This window comes from Aythya fuligula, chromosome 9 (assembly GCF_009819795.1).
Source record: "Aythya fuligula isolate bAytFul2 chromosome 9, bAytFul2.pri, whole genome shotgun sequence".
Lineage (NCBI taxonomy): Eukaryota > Metazoa > Chordata > Aves > Anseriformes > Anatidae > Aythya > Aythya fuligula.
In genome coordinates this window covers 21719363-21731151 of record NC_045567.1, presented here as the reverse complement: position 1 = coordinate 21731151, position 11789 = coordinate 21719363, and the positions used below count along the sequence as shown (strand labels likewise).

At 44.3% G+C, this 11789-nt stretch overlaps 1 protein-coding gene across 1 annotated transcript; it reads left to right on the top strand.

Annotated features, from left to right (window-relative positions):
* Positions 1 to 8337: 8337 nt before the first annotated feature.
* Positions 8338 to 11391, top strand: GPR160 (G protein-coupled receptor 160). The gene is made up of 2 exons (XM_032193391.1): positions 8338 to 8400; positions 9682 to 11391. Exon 2 carries the CDS (start codon positions 9736 to 9738, stop codon positions 10753 to 10755), a length of 1020 nt encoding a protein of 339 aa, XP_032049282.1. The 5' UTR covers positions 8338 to 8400; positions 9682 to 9735; the 3' UTR covers positions 10756 to 11391.
* Positions 11392 to 11789: the final 398 nt, after the last annotated feature.

The following is an 11789-nucleotide window of genomic DNA, read 5'->3' as shown; positions in this document are numbered from 1 at the left end:
CTAGTAACAGAACTGTGAGCAGACTTGCAGTACCTGACAAACACTTCAAAGACAGAAAATCCCAAAGGTACTTACCCAACGTTTGGTTATTTATCAGGCCACTTTTACATCAGGTATTTCGAAGTAACTTTCTTCTTACCGGTGTTGACTTAACTTCCAGAGTGCAGGGTAACTTTAGTGGGAACAAGTATAAACACATATATAAGTTAGTGGAGTGCTATTTAAACAGCTTTTAAATATTATAGACAGTTAAAAGAACGCTACAAGGACTTTCAAGATGATGTCCTTCCTGCAATAAAATTTTATAGTGGTCTTACTGACTTTCCTCCTAGTATTTCATATACCCTATGTAATTTTCTAGTTATTTTTCTTTGCAAGAAGATGTGATTACTCCTAACTTTTGGGAGAAATTAAATAATCACTGGGAAAACACTAATCAGTATTAATGCAAATCAGTATTTAGTGGAGATGCTCCACCCAGGTACGCTGTGCTCTGGTACAGATAAAATAACCTCACCTCCCTTCAATGTTACAGTATTCTTATAGACAGATCTTTCTCTACCAATTAAGAAATAATTAAAAAAAAAATCTTCTTCGATAAAATTGCATTTTTATCATCTGTAGAAATGTGGCAGCCCTGGTTGGGATGCTTCTATCTGTGGTAAGTTCCTAATACCAAAGTCCCTTTGGAGCAGATGCTCAAGGGAGCCATTACTTTCATCTGCTGCATATCTGCAGAGCTGATTTTTTTTTAATTATTAAATACATATTTTATAGAATCTCTATATGCTGCTCATTTAGACCTGTTTCAATTTCTGTTTGAAATCAATCCTGTGCTTTCATAGAGCTGCACACGGCACAAGGAAAAACAGAAAGAAAAATGCAGAATGCCCCAGTTCCTCAATTAATTAATTAATTACATTTTAACCAAGACTTGTCGTCTTTTTGTTATATCAGGAGAAAGGCTGACAAGCGTCTGACTTATGTAAACATTAGATGTTGAATATGTAAACACTAAACCTGGAAATGCTGAAAATAGAGTTGCCTGGCTTAGCCCCTCATCTTTCTTCCTGCAGCCACCTGCACTTCTCTCAGCCCGTAATACGCTGTGGCACTAAGCTGTATGAGCCCTGCAAGGCCGCTTTCCAGCTGCTCCGAGGATATAATTCTTCTCTGATACTGTCACAATGACAGCAAAGTAACATTCAAACCTTACGGCTGGCATCAACAGCACTGGGCAACAGAGAAACACCTTCAAGATGCAGCTCCATTACTGGCAGGAGCTGGATGTCCCCGTCAGGCCCCCTGTTGGATCTGTTGGCAGATTGAGTTCAGGTGAGCTCAGTTTAAAGTAATTCCTGCTCATCCCCACGCAGCTGTGCCCTGCCCTTTTCTCCCCTCCTGCAGCTAAGCTGCTTCCCCTTTGCTGTCCCGGCACCACAATGCATCTACTCCAGCCACAAACCTAATTTCCAAGATAAAATAAACCTAAATACCACATGGGCAAAAATAAAGACCACTGTGGGTGAGTGAAGTGTCAGCACCCACCATTTTCTTCCATGGAGCCACCACAGTGAGGACAGAGCAGCTCCTCCACCACCAGGTGGACCTGACTGTCACTGCCATCAGCTGGGGCTAAACACAGGGCTTTCAATCAACCTAAATTTGCACCAAGTCCTCCCTTTTGTCACCAGGCACCTGGGCTTTTTGGGGCCTGCCCTGCTGAAGGAGCTCATCGCTGTGGCTTGCGCTCTGGATGACTGTATCTGCTTCACTTCCTTACACTTGAGTCTAAATTCTTCACGGGTTGCACTGGGATAAATTCAGAGGAGATACACAAATCTGTAATGTCACAAACAGAACAGGAGACAGGCTTGGTGATACTGTTTCTGCTCCCACCAAAAGGGAAGGAAACTCCTCAGTACAGAGGGGGTGCTGCAGCAGGAGATGCTTGGGCACCGCAGGGCCTCACGCCGCTCACAGGCAGCTGCTGCCTTCTGAGCCGCTGTGGGAAGGGAGGGCTGCACCACGTGCTGCTTGGCTGACATTTCATTCAACTGCTTTGCATCTGAGGTATTTCTGAAAGCAAACCTAGAAAGGTTTGTATCACGCAAGTTTGAACACAATTTTTTATTACACTATTTTTAGCAGGAAGTCTTCAGCAACCCTTTTCCTGTACACAAAGCAGCTGTGGTTGTGATGCAACTTTTGAGGAGTTTTAATATAAAATACACTTCAGCATTTAGCATACAGATTATCAATGGGGTTAGCTTTTCTTTTAAATCAGGCAACTCTTACTAGGAAGCAATCTGTTCTGTGCAAGGGTCCCCACCTACTTGCCAGCACAGCTACGTGACACCCATCAGCTTATAAATACAGGAGAGAAAGATGTCAGTTCTGTTACAGGCCTAGAGAAAGACCAGTGGCATACGGCTGTGTTAAACAAGGGCGACCCCCAGCTCACTCCAGAGGATTTCCCAGGGTTGACTCACTTGATTCTCAGCCTCTCTGAAACAATCCCACTCTATAAAATGAGATAGCACAGGAGATCCTTGCCTGCTTTACCACTGTGCTGTAGTTTGGAAGACACTTAGCTGTAAGAGACAGGATGCTTGCTAACAAACTTTCACAAGTCACACACTCTTAACAGTTGATCACAACTTATTACAGATTCTGAGCAAGCACTTTAAAAGGAGTTAGAGCTACGAAATGGGCCACAGCTCTGCTGTTTGCTAAGGCTGCGCTGTTGCTTTCCCACTTAGCACATACGGAGAAAGACAAAACAACTCTATCAGTGTAAACGAACTCACAGTGAGCAGCTGCTGAATGTTTTCAATAGACTTCCTGGTAATGGCTGGTACAATTTCATTAGGGCTTCTCATTTTATTTAATAAAACATTGGATGATTTTATTTGTAGTACAGCAACAGGTGCAGGGAAACAAAAGGCACATTTCCTGATCGTGCCCACAAAGAGTCCATTACTCCCTGGCTGACACAGAAGGCATTCGTTTTGCCATGTGTAGTTTTTTATATGAAAATAAGGATCACTCATAAAAATAATTGTTTTATGATAAAAGACATCTGAGAGAAGTTAGAGTTAGCAATTGCACTGTGCAAATGGTTTCAGTGCAAGCTCAAGTAACGAGAGAGAGAACTACTCAGTGGACACCAATCGTGCTTTGGATACAGATCAAAATATTCTGTACAGGTGGTGAGCATCGTTAATCCTCATAATATAGAGCAGAAACCAAACACAAGAAAGGCTAAGCTCATGATCCTTGAAAGTACTCTGTAGCGAGGATCCAGTGAAGGATGTAAATGCCACAGAGTAAGTCCTAGAAAAAGGTTTTCTTTTGAAAAAAATAAATGCCCTACTACAACTAATGCCCGGAAGAAAGTAGATTCACATCTGGACTTCAGCACAGTTCAGTTCCAGCCTGTGAACTTAATCTTAGAGGAGATCTGGTACAGGATGAATCACAAGGTGTTATTTGTAGCTAAGTTAAAAGTAAAACCAAACACCCTCTCAACCACATCGCGTACCATAAGCCTATGGAGGATGAGATTAGATGTTCTCTGGCTGAGACCTGAGAGTACGTTGTTTTGAAACACGAACGTCTTGCTAAAATGTTCTTCAATCAGTTCAGAGAAAAGAGGAAAGGAAAACAGGAAGCAGAGCACTGCCTGCTTCACCTGAAAGAGGAAGAAGAGTAGGTTGTGAAAACCTAGCTTTTCGATTTGCTTTGCCCAGAGGAAAAACATCTTATTTTATTCAGCATACTGGTGAGACAGAGCCGTTTATTCTGACACATTCATGCCTTCTGAATAGTGGCAAACTCCACATAAAGATAACAACATAGGAAGAACCATCAGTGCTGGCAAAACTGAGCAAAAATTTCTGCTCACCTCTATACCTTGAGCAACAAAGCAATTTGTTACACTTGCCTCCCCCTTACTTCTTCTGAGATGCAAAAATCAAGATGAGTAAGAAGGAACGCACATTGTCTGTGCTTTTAAAAGATTCCTGAAAAGTACACGAAAACATCTTGTAGATGGGACCCGGATCAAATATCGTCTTCGTTATAAAATAAGCTGTCCCTTGACATGCATTACTTAATAAATATTTTATTAAAACCTCCATAAACACCCTAATGTCTTTCTGAGACGTGGCCTTTCAGGAACAGCAACTACACAATGCTCACTCACCAGGCCATTGCAAAACTCAAATTGCTAATCCTGTGCTGACAAGGCATAAGATCTAATAGGGCATTAAACATGCTCTGCTAGGCAACACCCAGCTAAAGGCATGCCAAAGAAAAGGGACAGAGGAAAGGCTGCATCACACCAGCACTCATCTCCATGTACAAATGCACTCTGGAGATGACATTCTGCACACACCTGGTCTCCTGCCAGCTCTGCTCCCGTCTGTTATGTCCACTCACCACCAAATTAAGTCTCAGTCCAAACCTCTGCTGCTCAGGACGCTGATTTTTCATAATAATTTCTCCAGGAGTTCACTCCACAGTCTGTAGCTCTGCCCATGTGACATCAAAATGCATAAATACACATTCAATCCCCCTGTCTTGCTCCCACAGGCTTGGGGTATCCCAGATGTCAACGTGAGATTTCTTGAACTACACAAGGATGAGGTGTAAATTTATTCCTTCTGCTCACTTGAACAAAGGGGCAGTTGGCAACTAGCATGTGCAGCACAACAAGGCCCAGACAGGAAGATCTGGGGAAAAAAAAAAACAAAAACAAAAACACAAGATTTGTGGCTGACTACCCAGGAGCCATGACCTAAGTTCCTTCACACAATGGCATATAAGTCCTATTTGGTATCAACACCTCTCGAAGTCCTCTTTGTTATCATCTTGAAGAAGGAAGGACACATCTACCCGAGTTTCTTGCAGGTGCAGGGGACACAGAACCACAACGTGATTTGAAAAATGCACAAAGAAGCTGTTGCAAGAGCTTTGCTGTATCACTTCAAGCACTCCCCTCCTGGAACAGGCACTCTTTGGTCCTCCACACACAGGTGCCTGTATGCAAATACACATTCATTTCTCAAACCTTTCTACAGCCGCACAAGCACATAAATGCAGCCACCTCAATCATGCAGGATGGCTCCAGCCATTACTTAAGAGCAGAGTATTTGTCAAATACCTGCACGTTTTCCTGCAAAGCTGCAAACTGAGCAGATACTACAGAAGAGCCTGACCTTATTCAAGACCAAGTGTGAGCAGCTCCTGACACAATGAGAAGGAGCTGCCAACGCAGAGCAACACGTTTGATTTTGAGGTCTTCCCTCCTTTCATTATTTTATGTTTGAAAAACAGGAAGATGAGATGTAGCATTTGGGAGCAGAAAACAATCACTTCAGAGTAATCAGTGAGCAATAAACAAGCTTTCAAACAAGCACCACAGTGGGTCTTGGAAGAGGGAAAGGGAAGCTAAGAAGTAGTTCCAACATTAACTCGGGGATGTTGGACACATAAGATTAACCCAAAATACAGTGCATGCAGAAGCGGCTTCCGATGCCTTCTTCCTCTCTTTGAGCTGACAAAAGAAAATTTGATTGCAAGAGTCTACGCAACTTGCCCCTGTGGGACACGCAGAGGAGCCTGCCCAGAAAGCTGAGCACAGAGCTGACATGCTGGGCTGCACACTCTGGAAGTCACGCACGCATTAAGGTCTTTATCAGCAGAAAGAAATGCTTAAATTGTTCCTTTCCCTTCCTGGTTGCTCGCTTCCACCATCCGTGTATCTCCCCACATAGGCCAGCACAGTTGTTACTGCAGTCGTAAAGAAAGTAGTGATCAGAAGCAAAAATATCAGCCCAACAATTTCCTAGCCAGCACTGGAAAAATCACTTTTTCTGATCTACTTTGATTAGAACTAAGAAGAGGATAATCTGTTATCGAGGGTATTGCCAGTCAGATACTGGTGAATGGGACCACCCACCAGATTGGGTGCCCAGATGGTAAAATACACATTCCAGGTGTGAAAATTTTCTTGTTACATTGCAGTCTGTGTAACAGTCCTAATAAGTGCTTTTGGGATAAGTATATATTGCCAATGTGAATGCTGCTCAAGATTAGTTTAACTTCTGGGAAAAAAAAAAAAAAAAAAAAAAAAAGTTATTATTTCTTTGTGGAAAAACAAGATGATTGATATCATAGTCTGGAAAAAAAAAATGAGAGCTTATTTAAACAGTGAGAGGAAACACAGAAGACAAAAATTAGAAGAGCACTCTACCTGCACTTGAATTTAATTCCAGAGTACCAGAGAGTTAATTGCTTTTAGAAGAGGTCTTACCAGCCAACTTAATACTTCTGTACATACAGATCAAACATGGATAGATCTATCAATGATTTTCTATTTAACCTTCAAGAAAGACAAAAAAAAAAAAAACTTTCCCTTTCAATGGGTACTAGACATGGCTGCTCTATGCTTAATGACTGAAGTTTAGACCCAGTAAAAAACTAAGTTAAACTGAGTAAGTTAGGTCCAAAAAGCTCCCAAAGATTTCTCTCTCCTAAGCCTGATCAGGTCCCAGAAATTACATGTTCTGCCTACCTTTCTGAGGTGGCCTAGCCCGCAGGAATCATCTAACAGATGCCATTTACTCCTGCCAGCACCTAGTTTTTGAGAAAGGCTGGATGGCCACTATCTTTTCCCAGATCTCCCAGTGACTCACACCAGCACCTCCTGCACAGCGAGCCTGGACAAGCACCTGGCACGGCCAACTTGCTGCCCGGGGGGCAGAGGAGCGGCAGCGCCGGGCTCTGGGCTCCATTCTGCACACACGGGACGGGTGCTGCAGCACTGAGCTCACAGGCTTCCACGCCTCTCCTTAGATTTATCTCTGAATTACCAAACACATAATGGGGAAAAAAAAAAAAGATGCCATAGAATGACAGCTATATTGCATACATGCAGCCAACAGAGAGCCATAGTCAACAGGAAACCACTTCCAATTAACTCAAGAAGCAACGCTCAGGACTCTCAGCTGGCCACACCAGCAGCAGGATGTGCTCTTATCCTACATTTGTTGCTAGATGGGAAATAAAACAACAAATGGAAAACTAAATTAGTAGGTTGATCTGGAGGAGGAGAAAATTCTATTCTGTGCATTTTTAAACTCTATTAAGTAGATTGCTACAGGATGTCCAAGCCAAAAGGCCAACCCATTTAGAAGGTTTTATGTTTTACTTGCAGGATTATCCACTTGAATTCACCATTATCTTAAATGGAACAATGGCTATTTCCTAACCTGCTTCCAAACTTTTCTTAATTGCTGAAAATCTCAGAGAAGGCCAGCGCTGGGAGAGCCATTTGCAAAAAGATCTTTTTGCCAAGATAGTGTCCACAGTGAGATATTCCTTAGCATTTTCTATATAATCCTTTAACTATACTATGTGGAGAAAGTTCCTGTATGTAAAACGATATACCTACAGCACCGAGGGATTGCAGAATTTTGCGTTGCATTTCAAACCCAGGAGTGCTTTATAAAACCATTAAACGATGTAGAAAAAGAGAATTATCACACCACTGGCCAAATTCTCCAACATTCAGGTTTACCTTACGGTCCTATCAAGGAGCAGGGACACCGCACGAAGGCGATGCGTCCCATGCTTGGGGACACGCTGTGCTGGCTGTGGGAAGGGGAAGGTGCCCAGGGAAGCCCACGGACATGGGGCACTTGGGGAGAAACCCACCGGCTGCTCCCTGAGGGGCACCGAGGATGGGCCAGGAGATGCCAGATGGGGCCAGGCGGTGGGTGCTGCCCGCGTCCCTGAAAGCACCAAGGGCTCTTCCAGCTGCGAGACCTGCAAAGAAACAGAAGCAATTAATCTTCTGAAAGCCTGCTCGGCCCTGTCAGTGACACCTTTGGGATGGGATCTGTTGGGATGGGACCTCCCCACACGCCGCAGTTGCCCCCCCGAGCCAGCAGCCGCACAGTGCCCTCAGGGCGAGGCGCTGCCCCCCGGGGCCGTGCCCGTCGCCCTCCCGGTGGCCCTGCCGCAGCCCCCCCGGCTCTGTCCGGGCCCTGAACACGGAGCCAGCCCTCTCTCCGCCATCCCCTCACCGCCTTCTCCTCACAGGGCCCCGCCTCGCCTCGCCTCGCCTCAGCCGGCCCCGGTTCCCCTCCCCGCCCTGCCGGTGGGTAGGGGCGGAGATGGCCGCCGGCTGAGGCGGCAGCGGCGCGGTGAGGGCAGCCGGGCACGTCCCGGGACCTGAGGCGGCTCAGCCCCACCGGAGGGGCGGCAAGGTGGGCTCCTCGGCGGGCAGGGGCTGGGAGGGACCCCCACGGGACCCCCACGGGACCCTCAGCCCCAGCGTCCCCTCAGTGCCGCCTCCCTCAGCCGCGAGGAGTGAGGAAGCTGCGAGCCCAGGTAGGCTGCTAGCTCTCGGGCGGCTTTGCAGGAGGCACCCGGCTGACTGCTCGCCAGCTCTGGCCGTAAAATGCTGGTGTGGGTTTAAACGCGAGCACTTCGTGGATCACAGGGATGCTGCGAGGCTGCCTGCAGCTGCCCTGGGCTCTCTGCTGCTGCTGCTGGGTGTGCGGGCGCCGTTCCTCACCTCGCGGCTCTGCGGCTGCCAGTGAGGGGAGCAGCTCTGCAACCGGCCCGGGCAGCTTGCTGCGCCCTTACTGAGACTGTTAAGGGTTTAAAAACAACGGCAACGACAAAAATAATAACTCTAGAAAAGGCCTGAAGTGCTTCTTAGGGGGCTTCAGCACAGGCGAGCTGTAACAGACAGAAGTATGAGGCACCTGCGCTGCCTAAAAGGAGGGGAAGGGCAAAAGAAGCAAAGTAGCAGTTAATAGTTTTGCAGAAAAGCCGAGGTAAAAGTGGAGAAATGTTTAATGCTTTGCTTTCATCTGTGGTTCGAAGGAGAAGTGCTGTGAAAAATTCTGGTATCGCTGTCCTGGTCCCTTAGAGAGGGAAGCATGGAGAGCTTTTTCTGATACGCTGTGTTGGTGTACATGAAGCCATCCTGTGTTCGTTTTTCTTAGGAATTATCACACGGGAAGACATTGTAAGGGAAGTTAACAAGTCTAAGGGGAAAAACAGCATTTCTGAGGTGCCTATCGCTGTATAACTTATATTGCTAAAGGATGAACAGAACCCCAGTCAACTAATGAAGCTTGTTTAGTTTGGTTGCCAACTAAACAGGACAGGTTGTTTGGATGTCTTGTCTGCTTTCGGGATATTCCTGCGGTCTCAATTCCATATAGATTCTGTGAGCATAACAAACTGCGAGGCCGTAACATGACAGGTCCTGCTGGTTGCACAGTTTCTGTCCTATGTGGTTTTCTAATTTCTTCAGAATACGTAGTGGCGCTGAACCACCTACCCCTCTGCCCAGCTGGACAGAAAGACCTTCATGTTTTCTAAAGGGAAGAAGCACAGTCAACCTCATTTCTGAAACCTTTCCTTAGGGAAGTAGGTAGAAGAGTAACTTAAGCGTATGTTGATCTTTTAACTCTCAAAAGAGTATACATAGAAGAACATAAAATATAGGTGTTCCTTGTTTTATTGAAGCTTTTAACCTTAACTAAGGAGCCTGGAAAATTCAGATGTAGACTTGGTAGCTGTTATGATAGGGAATAATATATAAGTAGAACTACACCAGAAATAAATCCCTACAAATATATTTTTTTTCCTTTTCAGACATGAAGCCCGGTGCCCTGTGATGTTTATTTTTCTGGCTCTTACTGTTGGAGGATGGCTGCTCTATTCTGTGAAAATTGTTCTGGCCAGTACCACTACCCACAGGCCCACCAGCCTTTTGAAATCAGCTGCATGTTGCTTCTGATTATGCTTGGAAAGGTGTCCCTTGATTTCTTCATGTTGCAAGTTAAGCAAAAAAATGTGAAAGTTAGCTTTATGGGATACTTCTGTGTTTCTCTGGCACTCCTAGATCTCATCCTGCTGATCAATATAGCTGTCATTTTCTATTTTGAAGACTTTGCACTCTGGGGTGTAAGATTTACAAAGTACCACATTTGCCTCTTCACTCAGATAATTTCTCTTACTTACGGTATTTTGCATTACCCAGTATGTCTCGTGGCTGGTCTGGATTATTACATGACGATAGCCCAAACCTCTCAATCTCCTAGACAAGGCCAAAGACTATTTTATATATTTGTTGTGATTTTCATATGGATTTCAGTTTTTTTCTGTATTCTGAAAGTTCCTGCTATCTACGAAGAACTAGAAATTCGGAACCATTTCTCTCCTTATCAGTGTCCTCTCTATGTCAGCGTGCAGAGCTACGCCGTCTCGTTTGCCATGCTGCTTCTCATAGGCATGGCCTTCATGGTTTCTCGGAAGGAAGTCATAACCATGATACTGTCTGTCAGGGTGGTTTCTTTCGCCAGTCAGCCTGTTCTGATGTTCTCATACGCGTCTAACAACAACGGCACTTGCTTTAAGTGGCAGCTTCTGACCAGACTCCTCGTCTGTTTCCTTGGCACTTGGGCACCTTTTGTGCTTCTTCAGTTTATCATTTTGTTTCTTGGTCCTCGGATTCCAGCCTACATGGAGATGAATGTCCCCTGGCTGTACTTCATCAACAGCTTTCTCATTGCAGTAGCGTACTGGTGTCGATGTCACGATGTTGAATTGACAGAGGAGATGTGGTCTACAGACCCATTTGTTAGCTGGAAATTCTGCTTTATGCCATTTAACAATGAAAACACAGAGCCAGCTGAAAAGCCAGGCACAGTAATTGTGATCTGTTAACGAGCTGCTGACTGAAAAGACTGCAAGAAGTGCTGTGCGGCAGAAGTGTGTACTTGGATGCTCTGTGACAGTGTCCTTACAGATAATACAAAGAAGCATCTCCAGAGCTACAACCCATGGAAAAGAATCCAACATTCACAAGGAGAGTAATAAATATTGCACCAGGATGTGGGACACCGCATGCTTCTACACCAGGCTTTACTGCCAGTCCAAAGAGTCTGAAGTATGGGTTTTATGGAAGACGAACACTTCCAAAAACCAAGTTTTCAGTTAAACCTTGTGTTTTTACTAGAATGTTACGCTTGTTTTAAATGGAATGATCTCAGGTTTTATAGTATAAAATGCAATAAAGTATTTTTCTAAGCTGGAGCCCTTTTATCAGTTAGATACAAGTAAGCTACTGTCATGTTCAAACAACTGTGATTTTTTGAAGTCGTCTTCTTGTTCAAGTCAATTTTTTTTCGGTTTAACTTAAATTAAGGCTTTTTTTTTATGTTTAATGAGGAATAAATTGTTTTAGTTAAAGCTATACCTCCTACAGAAATACAAGCTTTGTTTACATACAATATTGCAAGATGTGTAACTTTCGAAACTACAGGAAGGGTGATGTTTCGTTATTTCTTTGCTGCTGCTTCTCTGATGTATATATGCATATTAAAAACTCTTTGTCTACAAACAGAGCAGTAAGAGCTTTAATGCAGAACAAATACAAATGTGTTTAATATGAACAGTTCAGCTAGACTCCCTCAACTAAGCAGACATGTATCCTCTTACAAGTTCTCTTGATACACGTAAGTACATGCCAGACGTTAAAGAACAGGTTCAAGTAGAACAGAATTTATTCTGCAGCCAAGATTACTCTGATATTAAAGTAGTTCTACTTGCTGAAGCAGGTCTACCTCAGTAGGGGAAAATTATTCAGACTTCTAGCAAAAGCATTTCATTAATTTTCAAGTTCTTACAGTTCAATGAAGATTAAACTCTTGGTTTAATTTTGTAAGAGATAAACGTGATACACAACCAAAGCAGACAAA